General features: G+C 39.9%; 1 protein-coding gene across 1 annotated transcript in view; it reads left to right on the top strand.

Annotated features, from left to right (window-relative positions):
• The window catches only part of TNS2 (tensin 2), a 52,276-nt gene that overhangs the window by 15,453 nt on the left and 16,385 nt on the right, over nt 1-20,438 (top strand). Inside the window, exons 2-14 of the mRNA XM_053456050.1 lie at nt 2,977-3,082; nt 10,870-10,907; nt 11,712-11,750; nt 12,338-12,376; nt 14,330-14,376; nt 14,761-14,932; nt 15,184-15,234; nt 15,388-15,510; nt 15,595-15,659; nt 15,784-15,867; nt 17,570-17,682; nt 19,692-19,752; nt 19,834-19,918. Of these exons, the coding sequence (XP_053312025.1) occupies nt 2,977-3,082; nt 10,870-10,907; nt 11,712-11,750; nt 12,338-12,376; nt 14,330-14,376; nt 14,761-14,932; nt 15,184-15,234; nt 15,388-15,510; nt 15,595-15,659; nt 15,784-15,867; nt 17,570-17,682; nt 19,692-19,752; nt 19,834-19,918 (1,023 nt within the window). The remainder of the gene's footprint in view (nt 1-2,976; nt 3,083-10,869; nt 10,908-11,711; nt 11,751-12,337; nt 12,377-14,329; nt 14,377-14,760; nt 14,933-15,183; nt 15,235-15,387; nt 15,511-15,594; nt 15,660-15,783; nt 15,868-17,569; nt 17,683-19,691; nt 19,753-19,833; nt 19,919-20,438) is intronic.

Raw genomic sequence — 20,438 nt, 5'->3', positions numbered from 1 at the left:
TTTATCTTGGCGCCGTTTTACAAGATATTTCCATTTGTCATGCGCACAAGATGTTTACACAATGATCTGTTTCAATATGAAATCTTTTTATTTATTGTACTGCATGGATAAGATGCCATTAATAAAGTCAACTGTGTTGTGGGTGGCGTGGTAACAGCAAAGGCATGCATCCGCCATTTATATGGCAATGCACATAAATAACCATTTTTGGTTTTCATCATTTGGCAGCTTTTTACATACATTTACCTTGTTAAAGAAGATGCCACATGAACAAAAAACAGCGCTGTCTACATTAGCGTGGTTTAGCACCTACATACTGAGAACCAGAATTTTGTATCCATAAACTCCCTTTATCTGCAGACCAGGAGGCCGCCATTGTTGTCAGTCATATGACATTTGGGTGACTTTCCTGGCTCAACAACCACACCGAGCTGATTCTTTATGGCAGTCTGTTCCTCCATAGACTTTCATTAATCAGAATAGTCAAAGGAACCTGAAAACCATATATTATGTAATGAAAAACAAACATATTCAACATATTTTTAATCTGATAATAGTAAAAACGAAATATGGCGGGAATCCCCCTTTAAGTGCATATCAAAGTACACTTAAGTACATATCCAGAACGTCAACACCGCTTTGCATGTAGTTCACTAAATTGTAGTCCATGCAAAATGGATGGCAATATGCATTTTACATGAAACTGGAGCTTGGATGTTCCTTTAACTAATGTGGCTTGTTTGAGTTTGCAAGCCATTGGCATGTATGATTACTCCAATCAGGATAGAATGGGTCCAACAATGGGAGTGCATGTATATGTGAATAGATAGGCGTTCTACTAAACTTCACTTTCCATGCAAAATACCAATATTCTTTTGTGTTTTCTACCAGTATTCGTTAACAATATATCCAAGCATTTCAGTGTTACAGCATTGGATCACACTGTGCAAATGTTTGTCATACCCTTATCTTCAGTTTGTACTTTATGATAAAGGATGTTTTCTCTTCGAGCAACTTATTCCTCTGTCCGGCACAGATCTGTTGCCATGACTTGTTATATTTAGCTGTGTGATGTCATCTCTTAGCTGATAAGTTGAATGTTTTCTTTAATTAAAGCCCAAACTTCTGATTTTGTTGATTCTGAGTTTACATAGCTTTTGAAAATGTATCGAGAAATATATATTCCATGAGCTAATTAAACTATATGAGATGTGCGTGTTGTGTGTATAGCAAAAGGTACTTCAAATGTTTCATGGACCAAACAGAGGTCTACGTCTTACTATTGTGTTAAAGACTTTACAAGTTCCAACATGACCACCAGGCCTGGACTGGCCATTGGGCAAGTTGTTCAAATGCCAGATGGGCTTTTGCCCAATAGTGCCCCCTACGTACCTTTATTGCTGCTCATGTGATCAATTTTTTAACCTTTAATATGTGGATACCTGCTGGATACCTGTATAGGCTGCTGGTCTTAAAGAGCCCCGACCGATTTTAATCACCAGTCCATTTCTAATTGACATGGATCGAAATCCAAGTCAATCCTGTTAGAAGCTTGTTTTTGCAGTTGTAGTTTGGCAATATAACTATTACGTGGCTCCCCCTGATCTAGGTATGGAGGAAATATTAGGATATGTATTTTGTACAAAATGTGCAGTTTTTTAAATAATAGCCACAATGTTACATTGCTAGTGAGCCAGTGAAGTTACATGATTCAGTAGTGGGGTATTCAATCATCATGGCTATTTAGAAGGTGGTATTTTTAATTATGTATTTGCATTATTGGAAATATATAGTTATGAAATTTGATTTGGTTTGCATAGTTTCTCATGTTACTTTACAATCAAAATTATAACCTGTCATTCATTTTAAAACATAAAACTTCATTTTTGTACAAGAAAAGTATTCTTTGTGTGAGTGACCCATCCGTATATGGACACACACAGATCTCATACGGTGTCCCCACCTCCACCTTTTTTTTTTATATTGAGATGATTATCACCTTAGGCCTTCCTGAAAAAAGAGCTAAAAACAGAAATGTTTATTAACTTTGGTTGACTTTTGGAAACTCTGTTTCCTGATCTTACTGTGCATTTTGCTTGACCAACGCAAACCATCCTAAAGAAGACACTTGCTACGGCTTGCCCTCCATAATGCACTTTGAAGTCCTTAAGTTTGAAACCACGACTATTCTGCAAACTCCCAGTTTTAGTGAATAGACCCCAAAGTGTTCTCTCAAAGTGAATATGATCAAACTCCAGCCCATCTAGCAAAGCATAACTTTTGTGCTACATAATCTTTGAGCTGAATCCTTCAGGAATTCCACCAGGCGCAGAAGCAGCTGAGGCTGAACTTCCATATAAAGTGGAAACGCTTACAAAGCCACATTCTTCTTCTTGTGTCTGATGGGAATTGGTCTCCAAAACAAAAACCAATGGATCATAACAAGACATTTAACAGTTCTCCCCCTTATAGAAACATACCATGCTCTCATAATCTTAAAGATATGTGCCCCCCCGCCCTGTTTTTTTGTGTGGAAATAAAGCTCCCTGTATTCACACTATCATTATGTATTGGTTTATATAGCTCCATCATATGGTAGAGCATGTACAGTGGGTAGCGGCACGTAATATTCTGGACTTCCAATGTAAAACCTTTAAAAACGTAAAGCAGGGTTATTATGAGTTGTAGTTCAGTTGGCTGATCCTAAAAAGTCCTGATTTGGATGTCTATTGATGACCCTGCTCCTGAGAACCTCTACTTATTGTCCACCTTTTTATTTAAAACAATGAGTATACTTGCCCAAATGATTAAATCTTGGATTTCACCCTGAGGGAGTCCACTAGAGCTTTCTGTCCTACGTGTTGACAGCATCTCTACGTTATATTTCATTTCTTCCAATAAACTTCCAATATTTCCAGACCTGAAAGCTTACATTTTTCGGCTAACTGGAAACTTTTTGGTGTTTTTTCTTTGCAGCCTGCATCAGCGGAGCGTCATGTATTCCAAGAGAAAGCACTGAAGAAAAAGAAAGCTTGTGCAGCTTGTAATGAGCCCGTTGTGTCTCAGGGAAGTGTCTGCAGAGGTAAGTGCTAAAACCACCTACAGTATATTTTAAAACAAAGTGCTTCCTGATATAATTGTCAGAATTACTTTGTACCTCTTAATACGCATGTCTGCCATGGATGGGACACTTTCAATCCTCTCCAGCTGAGCAGGATCTAATGTCCCTTCAAGAAAGGGTCATATGACATGGTTAAAACGTCCAGAGATAATGGCGTATCTACACCTGTGTATCTGACCCACAAAAGACTACATTTCAGGCACATGGTTATATCAAAAGCACAATTGGTGGTGTACTCGTAACAATTGCTGTATATTGAACAGTCCCACGCCTAATCTAGAGCAATTTGTGTAATTTCAGCAATGTGTGTTTCTGTGTCTTTGATGCGATTAGCCAATGCATTGTGGCACTTTGCCAGGTTGGGTTGGATCTACACTTTACATACCTTGACATAGGTTAAAAGGTAGGCTGCAGAAGAGATCACAGTGCAGCCACAATGTAAACACTCAAGCATTATACTCCTGGTTATTCATTCACTTTTTTTCTTGCACCATTTAGCCAGAAAGATCATGGCCCCATCCTGAGAATACATTAAGAGCTGCCCAATGTTGCTGAATTTAAGGGAAAAACCCCTTTCCTTCCCATCTGTTCTGGAACTGAGAATTACGTGGCTCAGCTGAGGGTGTGTGTGGCACCAAGAAGTGCGTTCAGCACAGTTGACATGACATTATAGGTTAATTATAACAAATAAATAATAATAATTATGCTTGGTGCACTCAGCAGGTGTGACAAAATTCAACCCGGGGGCAATTCCAGCCAATTTTAAAAATGCGCCCCAGAATACATTTGGCAGAAAACATGGTCACTTACCTATACCTGTCCAAGTCAAAAAATACCCAGAAATTGGGCACAAAAGTTTCCCAGTAGTATAAAATACCACCTAAAGCCCTTATTCCTATAGATACCCTTGTGGCCATTGCCAGCCCTCTCCTGGTCCCTGTCTCATAGAGCCTACAGTCTAACTTTTATTGAAAATAAGTAACCTACAAGAACCTACACGGAACCAATATTCATACGTGTAAACAAGATATAGTGAGAAAATCACGCTGTCGATGAGGTTTCTTTGCTGTATCGCTGTGGGTTGCGTATTTTACATACCCCAAAACTGCTCTTCGTGTTTTAAGGACATCTGCAGAGTTTATTGCACATCGCATTTCATCATATTGTGTTATCTTTTATGGCAGTCCATGAACATGAGCTGTAAACATTGGCAGAGAGAGTTTAGAGGGAAAGGGAAGATTGGTCCCAGAAGGGGAGGCTTGGCGTGTTAGAAAATGGGATCTCGTTCCATATTTTCTCGATGTGTTCTGTATTCATTAGATAACCGCCCAAATGGAAATGTTCTCACATTCTGCTCCAGGTATGAGAACCTGATGGCACCTTATAGCTTTGGAATACATTGATGTGAAACGTCTCACACGGGACAGTATATGAAATAGTTAACTGCGGGCCTAGATGAAGTAAGCGAGGGGCCACCACATATATTAAGTAACGCACACGTATAGTGGAGCATTTATGTTGTGTCAATTACTCTCTTGTGTTATCCAACATGCATCCAAGAAATGTTAGGTTAGTCCGCGAAACAAAAGATTCTGACATCTGATATGAAATGACTGCTTGTGGCCAGAATATATATTTCTAAGGAGATTTTTTATGCCATCTGTTTTTATTTATCTTTATGTTCTTTTGGAGCTCAGTTTAATGAGTATTGAACACGAAACATACTATTTTGGCATCTCTGGAGTTTTACATCATCGACAATGAAGGAGTTGTTTTAAATCGGCAGCTTTACAAGAGGGCAGAGGTAGCTTAATGGGGGGGGATAATCATGTCGATCATGAGAAGGGGACATTAAGATGGCTGCTCCCATGTTATACATATAATGTGGATTTTTTTTATTATACATACACTACCGTTTCGGGTCACATAGCTGTTTTCATGAAAAACAAGAACATTTCTAGCTTTGCTGGCATAGTTGCAAAAGGGTTTTCAACTCAAACTTGGATTAGCTAACACAACGTGCCATCGGAACACAGGAGTGATGGCTGCGGATAAAAGGCCTCTGTAGGCCTATGAAGATATTCCATTAAAAATCAGCCGTTTCCAGCAACAGTAGTCATTTACAACATCTACACTGGATTTCTGATCCAGAAATGGACAAAATGTGCCTTCAAAAACAAGGAAATGTCTAAGTGACCCCAAACATTTGAACCGTAGTGTGTATATAAATATAAAAAACATTAAATATGTTTATTTAAGGTGAGTTGCATATATTATCTTTGCCAGACCTGCTTTATTTCAGCAAAACAGGGTCTGAAACCTTGTTCTGCTTCTCTTGATAAATGACCCTGAATTTGTTGTAGTTGAGTCACAATTATGTGGCGTTTCTGTAAAGGTGAAGTGGTGTTGGCTCTGTGCCTTCCTGTGTAATGGACGGTTCTCGGTTAAAGTGGCAATTATCTAATAGTTTCAAGATGAAATTATACTTTTTCACATATTAACACTTCTTCTATTCACAACGTCATATGCGCTCACTCTGGCAATTTTTTCAGTCTAATATACGGCGTATAAACACAGACATTTACTTTTCAGATCAATGTAACATGATACAAATACCCAGGATATATATTTCTCGTCTGCAGGTTAACGTAATTTTGCAGAGGTAACGGAAACGAGCAAGAACACGAAAAATGTAGGAAAAGAGAAGCGTAGTATGATAATGGGTGTTGGATACTAGGTACCGTGAAAATGCTCTGGCACATATAGCTTGACATTATGGATATGTACATATCTAGATACCCTACGCTCACAACAGGAGGTAGCGAGGGAATGCTCTTTAAGGCTGCCCTGGACGTCCCCTGGTTTTGTTCATGTATGGTTCTTGAATGCATTTCTTGCTAATCTCAGTGCATACAGACTATAACCGTTTCCCAAACGCTATTTTATTTTCCGCCCGTACAGAAATATTTTTGCAGAATGGGGAAACTAAGAAAAATCTCATGTAACAATATATTATTATCTTTTATTTATATAGCGCCAACAATTTACGCAGCGCTTAATACAATACATATATTCAAGGTGTATGACTAGACGAGAAACCGATACATGAGGTAGAGAGAGCCCTGCATATGTATATATACTATATATATACATAGAGCAGAAATATACTATGCCTAACATTTACCTTTTGGAACTATAGCGCTTGTGACTGGTTATGTTAATAAATTGTATGCGTCAAACTCTGGGTTTGACTGAGTGGAGAGCTGGCAACATTTCGACCAGCGGTCAAGCCAGACAAATAATCCCGCTGCCAGTTGTATAAATTCTTTAAAATCGGATCAGCCCTCTCCCTTGACAGCCATGACCCGGCCAATGTTACGCTGCTTTGATCCGTCTCTTTTTTTCAGTATGTGGTGAGAGTTGGCATTGCCAATAACCTTTGAGTCTGGTGTTCATTAGAACTGAGAGATATCAAGAACATTTACCACTAAAACAGTTTTGACCTAAATCAGCAGTTTTTTTTATTCGGGTCATGTGCTATCTGTCAGCAACTCTATTCTTAGTGTTGTTCGTGGATGGCAGGTGTAGCTACTTTGGGGGCCATTTAACATGTCCTCTGTTACTATAAATGCCCACCCTTTGACCCTCTTTGCCCTGAAAAATGCACTTGCCTTGTCTGACAAGTGGTTGGGCCACAGAAATGATATTGTACTTTTGTATTTGTTGTATAGATGTCCTTTCGCTTCCAACTGACCACCAAGGTAGTCAACATCTTTCGCTTAAAGTCTGAGCCTAGTGCGTTGTCTGATCGCTGATATCCGCAATATTTTAAGACATGTTGGTACAGAAGGAAAAAGAGAGCCCTGTTCTTGCAAGCTTACTATGTAATTGCCTAATACACATAATTTTGAGAGAGAAAATGGGACATTTGACGTATCTTATTTTTGGCTTTGCAGTAGGCTTGTCTTTGCCTTAAATAGCCTGTAACATGAGTGATGAGCTCTGGTTACAGGACATTGTCCCATGGAGATATCATATAGCTGCCTCTTCCTGTAAACCATAAACGAGAGACCTTCGGGTTGACCCTGTCTGTGATTTCCTTTCCTAAGCTATGAATGACATTTTTAGACGTGTGACTCAAAACAAAAAACCTTTAATTTGTTGGGAAAAACGCAAGACCAGTAATTGTAAGAAGGTGTGAGTCAACATTGCTCTCAGACAGACATAACAGTCTACAACTTACTCATGAATGGTTCCCTGGGTGCTGCTCTACACAAAACATATTTTCACAAATACAGAAGTGCCCACGGTGGAAACTTTTGTAACCCCCCATTCTTATATTGCTTCTACAGCTCCTTTCCTCCATATCATATCATATGTGCCAGATGAAAACTGTGTAAGTCATTAAAGGATGCTTGGCTACACAATCTCACAAAGTGTTGCTTTATGCGTGACTGTATCTATTTTTTTTTTTTAAGGGCCAAACTTCGTGTTTTTAAAATATAACACAATGACAAACCTTGTGTGTTGCAAAGATTCGGTGGTGTGTAACCGCACTCACTGTGAAGCACCTATACTCATTTCTTGTGTGTATTTCATATATTTAGTACTTGTATCCTCCATCTTTATGGTGTCGGTAAAGCTGGTGGTTACTGGAGGTCCGGTAGAAAGTAAAATAAAGAGTAAGGAACTGTAAAGGTCTGTAAGTAACATCCATCCCCATATAATGGCAAAGGATGCCATAAGGCTACAACCAAAACATTGGGCGCAAGTAATAAATGTTTATCATCAATTTATATGACATAAATTTTACCTGATTCCTTGATATTAACCTGTAGAAGGGGTGAATTTCTGGGATGAGCACCGTCACGCATGTCATGATGCGTTTTGGCAATAGTGAGCAGATGTTTCTGCATTACTTGCACAGGTGTTTGTGTTCCCATGGAAGTTATTGCAAGAACAGTTACCCTATAGGGACAGTTTAGTGTCACTGGCAGCCCCAATAAAAAAGAATGCTTATAAAAGTATTCTTAAAGTACTACAGAAATCCCCCCATGAATTTGCAACAGGGACCATGCAGCTATCATACGTGTTATGGTGCATATGATGGCTGGAGTGTTCCTTTAGGAGGTGTTTGTGAATATTCCCCAGAGCAGAAAATCTCACGTTTCATCCAAGTCTGTTCAGCAATTGTGTTAAAAGCAAAGTATGCCCCGAATACTGGACTGTCCACTTGTCAACTAAACATCTGGAAGTACTAATATCGCCTTAGATTTATTTAAAGCTCCCCTGTTAAAGAAAGATCTACAAACATGAAGATAGAAGGCATTTGTCTCATGGGTCTATAGACCTGCCATTTCTAGAATAAGTGGAAACGTTGTCAGGGACTGCAGGCGTATTGTGGCTTCTGGGATCGGCACAGACCTGGCTCTCGGGGATTAAAAATATTTAAGAACTATGAAAGTCTATCTCCCTGACCCAGCCCATGAATGCTCACATTGAAGACCAAGTTGAAGCTGCTCATTGAGAGCTATGTTTAGGGAAAGTGAAAAATCTGTCCAAATTAACAAGGAAAAACTGAAACATAGGTAAACTCTTTGGGGGAGATTTTCTAAACCAAATACTGTTGGAACAGACACGGCGCTTGCAAATTATCTTCAATTAGCTCTCCTGCGCTGAGACTCCCCCACTGGAAATTTTAGCCTGTTCTGTTGAGGCACTTGGTGGATGACTCTAGTGAGGAGGCCTTTTAAACTTTGTCCCTTTACAGTTAAGGCCTTGATGTCCCCATTTTCACAGAGCTGTCTCTGGCACCCCATGGTATCTCCTGAACACCTCTGAAGTATAATGATGAAATATGACACAAACGTGATCCGACTAGTTTAATCCATGTCAGTGAAATTCTAAGAACCCCAAGCAGCCTACCTATATAATAGAAACTGCCTTAAATAATGTATCAGTGATAATCATATATAATAATTGCATATTTAAAGGGGTGCTCTATTTCCCAAATGCAGCCCCACCTTTTAAGCCAGCGCTTGCATTTCCGGTGGCAAACAGGATGGAGAAAGGGGCAAATGCGTGTGTTTGGGGGTGGGTTAGGGGGTTCTTGCTGAATCCATATTTACAAAGGGGATGAAGTGTTCATTTAAGGGGGACACCCAGCTAACATATGCATTGAAGTGCATATGATGAATAGTGTCTCTTAAAGCTATATACCGTATTTGCTCGATTATAAGACGACCCCGATTATAAGACGACCCCCCAAAATCTGAATATTAATTTAGGAAAAAAAGAAAAAGCCTGATTATAAGACGACCCCATAGGAAAAAAGTTTTACTAGTAAATAAATAATAATTCATGTAAACTATTTGTTTTTAATTTCCTTTTATTTACCAACCTGCCCTCCAGTTATGCACATCTGCCCCCAGGCATGCCTTATACCCTCCTATATGCCACTCAGTCCCATGATATGCCTTTTAACCCCCTATATGCCACTCTGGCATATAGGGGGTTAAAAGGCATATCATGGGACAGAGTGGCATATAGGGGGACACTTACATACTCAGACACTAATATACCCACCCAGACACTTACCTACCCACTGAGACACTTACACTTCCCTACCCACCCAGACACTTACCTACCCACCCAGACACTTACCTACCCACCCAGACACTTACTGAGACACTTACACTTACCTACCCACCCAGACACTTACACTTACCTACCCACTCAGGCACTTCACTCACCGCGATGCCTCAGCAGGCGCTTGCTGCAGCTCCCACGGGATTACAGCATGACGCTATGTGACCCCGCTAGGCCCCGCCTCCTCCAGAAAATTGAAGAGGTCTGCTTTGGGACAGCGCAGTACCGCCGGGTTCCGGTCCTGCTTCCGGAGGAATCTCCCCAACCGGCTCTGCTTCCCCACAGTGGGCGGGCTATCCCTGGAGCAGGAAGGTACGCGGTTATGCAGCCTCGGCTGCTGCCGGCACTTTCGCCGGCGCTCGGTGATAGACGCCGGCAGCAGCTGAGGTTACCATACAGGAGGATCCAGGTCCCCTGCAGCGATGCGGGGGATCTGGATCTTAGTCTAATAGTCAGACCTCATTTGAGGTCTGATTAGAAGACGACCCCGATTACAAGACGAGGGGTATTTTTCAGAGCATTTGCTCTGAAAAAAACCTTGTCTTATAATCGAGCAAATACGGTATATCAAAATCAGTCACGACAAGTTTAGCTCTGTTCATTCACACTTTTCATTGGATTGATAATTTTTCCCCATTTTTCTTAATACATTTTAATTTCTTGATTAAGTTTTTTTTTTTTTATTTTAAAAATCTAGTACCACCCCTCCGATAAGCAATATCTGGTTGGGCTTGAGGCTAATTGCCTAGTTGTGTAAACATGTGAGTTTCATTACAATGACTTTGTGAGGTATAATTTAGGCAGATCTGGGACTTTTCCCTTTGAATATAGAGCATTGACAGTTACATAATAGTTGACTTAAAAAAAGTTTGGTTTTTGGGTCTAGGTTTTGTGTTCAAGATAGAACTATGGAATTTGACTGCCTTTAAGAACCATTTTGTCCTTCTAGTTGGTCCAATTTGTTCCTGCTGTAAAACCCCAAGGTTTATTAGGTTGCTGTCCTTGTCTTGGATTTCTCACTAAAATAAGAAAAGATGACCTGTCGAGTAAATGAAGTGTACAAGATAAATATTATATATGTACCAATCATTGTTTTCCAGTGTGCAAGATCGCCAGTCACAAGAAATGTGAAGGGAAGGTGAGAATCTCTTCTTTTGTTTATCCCACCCCTTTTTTCACCTCCACTTCCATTCCAGTGAAGAATTGTCACACACACTCACACACACTAATCTTTCTTTCGCTGTCACTGCGCTGTAGGCTGTTGATCTGGTCACGTCCATGTACATACAGGTCAGTGTTCATACGAGAAGTTTTCCATACATGCAGAGCGTCGCTGAGGCCGGGGCGGGGGTGCTTGGGGTTCCGTGTGTGAATGGGCCCTCTGTCCCAGCCGTGGGTGTGGAGCTCCACATTTAAATATAGAACTGCAACCTCTGCTAGATGAGCACGCCTAGGAATTAAGCCTGCTGTTAATTTCTGATTCACTCCAAAACAGGAGTACGTCATCTACAGCTTTCCAGCTGTTTACCAAAACTACCACTGCTGGGATCCTTAGCGGACTTTAAACTGGGAATCATGGGAGTCGTACTTCAGCTGCATCTAGATAGCTGTGGGTTGCCCCCCTCTGCTCCCAAGCTCTGATTCATTAAAATGGTCTGTTAGCCACAGACCCCCCCATACCATTATCTCCATTCAGCAGTAACACCTTGCAGACGTCATCACCTCTTCTCTACTAGCTTTGAAATAGATTGTATGCTCCCAAGATCCAGGCCATCAGTCCCATTTTTTAGCAGTTTTCAGTGCTTTCTCGTCCCCACTAATGTGCTACAAAATATGCTACTATTTCATAAATAAAACATAGCAGTCATTTCAGAAGTTTTATGTTCCATATGTTGTAGGTTTTTCTTCTTTTTTTATTCTTGTGTCCTTTTGTTGTTTTCAGGTTCCAATTGGTTGTTCCTCCCCTCCTCCAGCTGATATGGTAAGTGAAAATATATCGGCAATCTTTACATTCATACTGTTCTAGATACGGTCATTCTGAAACCGTCATCTTGTTTACCTAAAGCCATATTTTTTTCCCATACATATTGGCGGAGACCCGCATACTCTTTTACTGAATTATTAAAGGGAAATAAAACACCATAGCTTTATTATTGAAAGAGATTTCCTTGGATTCTCGTAAGAATATTGTTGACTGGTCTGCAATTCATTTAATTTAATAATACGCGTAAAGAAGAGGTACCGGAGATCACGTGTTTGAGGCACAAGAGAGGTAAATCCAGAACTCAACAAGCTTCGTCATCTAAGCACTTATCAAGCGTACCACGAAATGGTTTTAATTTGGCAGAGCGAGTTACATGAGAATACTTTTATTTTTTTCTAGTCTCTGAATGTGAGATTTGAGATTTTATACACTGATTGAGATAATTCTATTGGATGATTCGTAATCTAATCCCCTTTTTAAAAACGACAAGGAACAGTTTTGGGCTTCACAGAATAACGTGGTCTCAACAGGGCGACGTTTGACAATAAAAAGTCACCAAGGCTTATGTTTTCTTTCTTATTCAGAGGCGAAGAACAGCCCCAGGACCTACCATCCAGCACATGGTAAGGAAGCCGTGACGTTCTTATGAACTTCCTACAAGGAATAGGTTAATAGCTCTGGCTGGAGAGGGAGGGGGCAGAAGGGACGGCTATGATGGAAATGAGCAGGACGTGGCTGGGTTTCTGCGTTAGGTTTTTCTTGGCTGTTAGCGAGGAGAGAGTGACAAAGCCTGTTTCAGAAGAAGGAGGGAAATAGAAGCAATAGGAATGGGGAAAAACATCAAGGGGGGGAGAGCCATGGAAATTTTGGGTGCTTTCGCAGAGTGTGATCAAACAGCCACATCGGTCGTAATTTGCTTTCACGCCTTCGCTGAAGTGGCGTATACTGGAGCCACAAAGACTTAAATCACAAAGTTACTGCTATCTATAACTTCTGTTACTTCTGGCCCTGAGTGTTGCGTGTTTTATAAGGAAAATGTGTTTAAATGCTTTGCCAGCTGTACCCATGTCTACTAAATGGCACTCATTTTAACGTTGGAGATCCCACTTTTAAGAACAACATATGCCTTTGTCTTCACACAAGAAAACGCTGGCTTTCCTCTTTCTTTTACATCTTGCTAAAGTGTTACACTCTGTAACATCATGCTGGCATTCTACTTAAATTTGGCGGAATATTTTTGACGCATAGGAAGGAATTGAAGAAATTGCCAAAATATTAGCAATGCGAAATCCGTGCAAACATCCCTCTTAACTCAGTGAATGCCAAAGGTGTGTTAAATGCAAATATGCGGAGCAGCGCTTGTTAGTGTAGAATAGATAACTTTACATAAAAATAACAACTCGTTAAAGAGGCATCGGGACAAAGAATGTAACGTTGGCCCTTGAACATTCTATACTATGTAGACTTCTCAGGAGCTCCTCATATGAGTAGGGGGTCAGTATGTGTCTGAATTTGCCCATGGTAAAGCCTGTATCCTTTGTTCAGATTATTGGATATCAGATTATATCATATTTTTGGATCCCTGTTAGTGAAATTCATTAATACACTGAATATGGCCTAAAAAGTGTAGATCGTAACATCTAAAAGAGCAGTATTTCTTTTGGGTCTGCAGAGTGTGATTATTAAGTCATTGAAATTTCTTTCCTGCTCATGGATGAGCAAACTTGGCTTCTGACCGTTAGAGTATTACATTAGAAAGAAGGGGAACTAAAACAACCCAATGCTGTAATATATTATTTTTTTAGACAATTTGATATGGTCATAGATCAAATGCTTGCAGAGACCGGTGCTGGAGCTGTTTGACAGTAACTATATCACGTGGCAGGAGATGTTTGGTCGAACACATCTCCTGCATGGCAGATAGAAGGGGCTTCGGCAAATCTATGGTATATTCTGCAGAATCCCCCTATGTATTTCCAAAGGGGGCATCGCAGACATTTAACTCTGTTATCATATGCATTAAAGTGTATATCATGAGTGGAGTGTCCCTTTTAAATGTTTAGTTTTCCTGCATGACTAATTGGTTGGATGTGTACATTTGTTTAGTTAAAGACACAGACTTTCGCGCTTAATAAGGCCACCATTATCCTAGTGCCCTTTTTCCTTGTAGCTTCTGGGAGTCATATACATTTCAAATGGACTTTAGTTTGGGTCAAATGTTTCTGAAAGTTTGTCAGTGTTGTTGACCATAGCAGGGTCCTATAACACTGATCTCAGCAGGGTGTGTGCCAAGAGATCCTTAGAAGGTTAGAACCCAAGATGAACCCAAACTGATAATCCTTTGGATTAACCCAAGAATTTACAGGCTTGGCACATAAAAAAAGTATTCTCCGGAGAAGAACAATAGTTTAATGCAGGCTGTTCTCAAAATCGGAATTCCTATCAAACACATGCTCATAAACTCCTCTGAAGTAAATGTGTTTCTCTCCTACTGCTACTGATCAGCTGGAGACAATCTAATGGACTTTCTCAACTGTACATACCAAGAAGATGACTTTATTCACCCTTTCTTTCAGGGCTCCAACAAATCTCTTAAAATCAAACAGCGGAGTTCCCTGCCAAGGTGAGAAGTTCTGTTTAGTGACTGGCTGGCCTTTTTTTTTTTATACCTTTGCAGTGGCAGTCCGCAGGACCTGATCTCCTGCTGGAGTCAAGTATCGATAAGTTTGGAGCCCTATCATCCAGTCTGGGCATGGCGTAAACAGTTTAGAATTTTTTAAGATTTTAGTTAGTAAGATATGATGGAGTCTATAGAATGTAGTATACATAAAATGTAATAATAATAATAGTATATTCATGTGCCGGGGTTATGAGAAGCAGGTGAAATGAAACAATCGTATTTGTGAACATGAAAAGGTAATTGCTATCTCATTGAGAAAGTGTATTGTTGGTTGTGGGAGGATAAGACTACAAGCACAGTTATGAATGTATTTTGTTTTTAATCTAGGAACTTCAGCTTGGATCAAGTGATCCAGCGGAGCTATGACTTGGACCTGACATACATAACCGAGCGGATCATTAGCGTATTCTTCCCCACTAACCTGGAGGAGCAGCGCTACCGCAGCAACCTGAGAGAGGTGGCAAGCATGCTGAGATCCAAACATGATGATAAATATCTGGTAAGACAGCAATATATCCACATATAGTGAAGGGCATGAGTTAGTGAAGGGCAAATGGTTCAAGGTCATATGGGGCCGTCAACCCATATTGCTGACCACGTTCATTTTTTTATTAGAGCAAGGAAAACATCCCTAATTATAGAAATGTATGTAGCGCTTTGTATATTATAAGTAATTACTATAGCGACGGCCTGAAGGTTATGGCCTGGCAGTTATCTGCAAAATGGCCTGATGTGTCCTCTCTTTTACAGCTTTTTAACTTATCTAGGAAGAGACATGATATCACCAGACTCAACCCCAAGGTATGTATGACTTGGAGAGCAGATTTCCATGATGGCTTTAAGTAAAGAACCTGGCATAATGAGCATTGGTTTCAGTTTTGTCTCCCGTCAAGTAGTATCTCCTTAATAGTCTTGATAGAGTTGTACTAGAGTTGGTCTTCGTTTCCCTTGTAGGTCCAGGACTTTTACTGGCCAGATTGTCACGCTCCTCCACTGGACATAATCTGTTCCATCTGTAAGGCAATGGAGGCCTGGCTGAATTCCGACCCACAACATGTGGTTGTCCTACACTGCAAGGTACGGAGTGCAATGGGAGCGCACCGCATGGCTTTAGTAAAAACTGGGCTTTGTATGAATAATGTGCATTTCTTGTTGTGGCAGGGAAATCAAGGGAAGACTGGAGTGGTCATTGCTTCCTACATGCACTACAGCAAGGTGTCAGCTAGGTATGCGGCTTTTCCCTTTGGGCAAATTTCACTTGGCCTTAGAGAGGGTACGATATGCATCTCATGCCCTTGGCTTCCTTCTATTCATTCTGGATGTCATTATCTTGTTGTTCTCGTGTTGCAGTGTGGATCAGGCTCTCAGCACTCTTGCCATGAGAAAGTTTTGTGAAGATAAAGTATCCATGTCCCTGCATCCATCCCAACGCAGGTCAGTGAGAACGCTAAATAAGAAAGGTATACCGTGTGCATCATATAGGGCCAAGCACGTCCGTCGCCCTGCAGACTTTAGAATCTGGACCTCTTCCTGCTGTAGGAAAGAAACTTCCCATCAGTATTTAACCCTCTTATCTAGAACGGCAGACGTTTTTTTTAGGTGAACCCACTTCCCTTTGTGCAGAACTTTTTACCGGAGTGACGACGATTACTAGACTAACCCAAAGGATGTGCTCCTCCGGCTTCAGAGAGGTCAAACAGCTAATGAATTCCCAGCAAACGTTACAGAGGCAGTGTTTTTATATATTTCAGCAACGCAATCATTTCCTGTTCCATTACGTGAATTGGCCACGGTGGGTTTTTTTTTTTCCCAAGAATGTCGAAGGCGAACTATCACTTTTTATTTTCATGCTTGATAAATCTTTCATTTGCTTCATGAACATAATTAGGTTTTTTATTTTATTTATTTTTGGCATATATTTTCTTCTGTCCCCACAAGCCCTTATCTTTTACCCCGCTTCCAGCAGATACTGTCTCTTTGCCATTTTTATATCCCTTCCTCAGTCTAGAGCCCTGAGGCTGACCCCGTTTACTGAAAGACTTGTGACCAACATGGCACGGTCATTCCACGTTCATCACAATAAGCGAGACACGTGGAAGGACATGAACGCTTTGGCCTTTTTATGCCCTTATGCCCTGCCCAGCTGGAATTGTATCTTTTAAGATCTTTTTTTGCCTGTATGCTTTCACAAACCTTGCTTTCACTTTATAAAGCTAACCGGGCCTTGGGCTCAAAATACTAAACCGAGAAACATTCTAATAAGTGCAGAAACCAGTCTTGTCCAGATGCTATTAAAGCAAAATTACTTAGAAATATGATCAGGGAACATAACCCATGAGAACGGCAGGGAAAGTGATTTTCAAGTTGTCTAAACTTGTTCCAGTTTTTCTTTTCTTTTTTTATTGTCTGAAAACAATTAAACAATATTGAAACTTCCTGGACACATCGTTGAATTCTGAAAACAGGGTATTACTCTCTGGTTAGCTGAGGTTTTAATAGCAGAGGATATACGTGAAGTCTGGCTCCTTTAATGGTTATGGAAAACATCACAAATAATATGATGTCACACTCCAAATAATTCATGAAAATAGTATTAGTCAGACTGTAAGGTACTGGTCCAGTGAGCCCACATTCTATGTTAATGCTAAATATTCGATTTGTTTATTGTTTATGTATTGGATTAAAATATTGCATGAGAGGTCTTACACTCCATGATCATCCATAATAATGATCATATTTGGGGTGATATCTTTTGGATTTGATATCATGTTTTTTATGATTTATTATATGTTACTTTATCGCTGGAAGTATTTTTTATGATTTATTGTCTATTTTAATTTATCGCTGGAAGTATTTTTTATGATTTATTGTCTATTTTAATTTATCGCTGGAAGTATTTTTTATGATTTATTGTCTATTTTAATTTATCACTGGCGGTATTTTTTATGATTTATTATCTGTTAATTTATCGCTAAAAGACATGAGAGTTCCATATGTGTTAAAATCATTATTTTGTAGAGTTATAGAAATATTATTTTCATAATAAAACCAAAAAAAATATATGTTAATGTTAGCAGTTAATTTTTTTTTCCATTGCCGTAAAATACATTGTCCTAAATGTAATCTCCCTGCGCAGGTATATAAATTATTTTGGAGGTTTGCTGTCCGGGAATATAAAGATTAGCAGCGACATGTTGTCCCTGCAGTGCATTCTTCTGCCTGTCATTCCTGCCCTGCAGACTGAAGAAGGTAAGCACATCTGGGCATTAATAAAGTACACTGATTTCTTGTTATTTCCAAGCTAATGTGATTCAGGGCACAGGATGAATATTCTACAAATTCCCAGGTTATCAATTCCCCAATTCATGGGGCTGCCCCTTGTTTTCATAAGTTTTTTTTTATATATATATTTGGAATAAAGTATATCTTTTTATACTAAAGGGTATGTACTAGTCTCTTTCTTTCCACAGGATAAAAAAAATGCCATGCCAATATTCTTTAAGTTGTCCCTCAAAAAAAAGGCTAACAATAAACCAGGCTTACGAGCTGAATTTTGATGAGAATACAAATAATATTGGAGTCAGAGACCTTAAACTTGGGGTAAAATTGACACGGATTCTAAAGCATGTTGTAGATATTAGTATGATGTAGGATTCATTGGAAGGCTTGCAACAAGGGTATGGGACCATCGCCACTATGGTTTGAAGATTGTGGGCCACTACCAGAAGCTTTCCTTGAGTTCCACGTGTAGCTACTAGTTTGTACATAAAGTAAAAAGAAGCTTAGACAACATTTACCCAATGACTTGATCCATTTTGCAGGGTGAATGTCATAGTGCACTGTCCACCAAATATGTTTTGGGGTGCCGTGTTACTAAATGTTGCAAGCCTACCCCTGGTATGATCGAGGGGTCCAATGATTTCATTTGGCCCACCAATTTTAGGCTCAAACGTAGCTTAGTAAATTCTTAGAGTGATAAATCTCCAGCTGCTAAAATGGTCTGGCTGCTAGAAGCCTTGGTGGTCTACTCGGGTTTTGTTTCCTGGAACAATAATAACACGTTATGTTTCAAAGGTTTAACAAAAAAATAAGATTCAAGGTTTACCGCTGGTAATACAACAGGCGGTCTTCTGTAGTTATGCTCAGGACTTTCCTCTAATGGTTCGTATGCCTAGACATCAGCTTTGGGAATACGGTCACACCGAGACGGCTTAAATCCATCTGTTCCAGGGACAAAACTCCTCAGTTTAAGAACATTTCAGCTTTCAGCATTTGTGAGAAAATGAATCTCTAGATAATTAACACCAGGCCAAGTATAACCAGACCCAAGCCAAGACGTGATTGTTTCCATAATGTTAGAGTATAGATTGAGTGGACGGCTTTCCAGAGTCATGTCGCTTCCTTTTCGGTCTCTGCATACCATGAATCTTCCCCACATATGGCAAACATCTGTTCGGAATTACTGTGCGTCTCTGTTCTGTATTGGCTGTTTCCTCCATTGCTTTTAATAAAGTAATATGGTTTGCCGTTTTTTGGATTATTTTAGGGAGTTTTCCTGCTTTTTGTGTAATAGACCCATTGCATTCATGCTCATATGTAAGTGCATAAACCCCATTAAGGAACATGTAATATGTAAAACAATTCTTCTATCATTTAACTCCTCCTGTGCTGGCGGAATTTCCCGAATAACATAAGCTGCCGACAGTTTTAAAATTTAACACTGGCCCTTCTCCCCTCGCAGCTTCACCCTTGGGGCTCCTTAGGTCCAAACATATGACATAACTTGGAATGACGTTTATTATACGCAATGTTTTACTGGTGCAGGTGTTATCTAGAAGATTATTGATGATGGCTGTTTGTCTAATTATATATATAAACACCCATTGTCCATAACCACATCTGTATAACACCTGCACAAACAAAACATTTACATTAATCTTCATGCTAAACTATTGCTATTCTCTTTAATTTATATCGCGCCAACGATGTACGCAGCGCATCATACAATGCTGATCTTCAAGGGGTCTAACAAAACAAGAAGTGACAGACTAAGACAAACCGATACGTTAGGGAAAGAGGGCCCTGCTGGCAACGTTCATTCTCTACAGCCCCTAAACATGCTACAATCACTGATGGAACAGACGGACTTTCCCGGTGTTCTGCTACCGTCCGTATTTCTTGCTGCCATTGTTACTGTCTTTCTTTAACACGTGTCCCCTCATTCTCCACAATGTCTCTCTTTTTTTTGTTTTTCTCAGGATTTTGTCCTTTTTTGAAGATATACCAGTCCATGCAGCTTGTCTACACATCTGGCATCTAGTGAGTCGATAGAACGAATTCTGTTGCTTTATTTCTGTCCGTATTTTAATAACCTTGATTCTAAAGCTTTTCTTTTTGTAGTTCAAGTCACAGAGATGTACCAGCCCAGAAACGCCAGCTGTGCATTAATTTGGAGCCGGCGCTTCTGCTAAAAGGAGACATCATGGTATGTAAGCAAGACAGAGGCACTCCTCTTCCCCTGCAGGTTTTAGGTTATGTGTCCCATCAAACGCCACCACAAACTGGTGGGAGTTATAGTATTATATCATTTAAAGCATCATTTACTGTATCTTGGGTCAACAAAAAGTCAGTGATAGCTTCTAGCTTATTGTAGGGAGGGTGTAGGGTGTGCATTTAATTGGTATAGGAAGCATGGAAGTATCATTTATTGCTGGATATTTGCTGCTGATTGATGATAGTTGTATTTATGTGTAGTACTGTCAACAGCCATTAGGGGTGCTGTTTGTTGTCGTTCTCTATGAAATGCTTTAGCTTCTGTCGAGCCTACAGAACTAGATCATTCCTCACCCGCAAATGTATCAACTTTAATATGCATGTGTTTTTAGCAATAACTTAGACTTAATATTTAGCAGTTAAGTGTTTAGTTTTTCACAATAAGTAATAACGTCTGTGATGGAACAGCTGTTCTTCTCTGTCTTAAATCTCTTCCATAAACAGTCCACTGA

This window comes from Spea bombifrons, chromosome 2, assembly GCF_027358695.1.
Source record: "Spea bombifrons isolate aSpeBom1 chromosome 2, aSpeBom1.2.pri, whole genome shotgun sequence".
Taxonomy (NCBI): Eukaryota; Metazoa; Chordata; class Amphibia; order Anura; family Pelobatidae; genus Spea; species Spea bombifrons.
The sequence above is the reverse complement of the archived record's forward strand: the minus strand, read 5'-3'. Positions and strand labels throughout refer to the sequence as shown.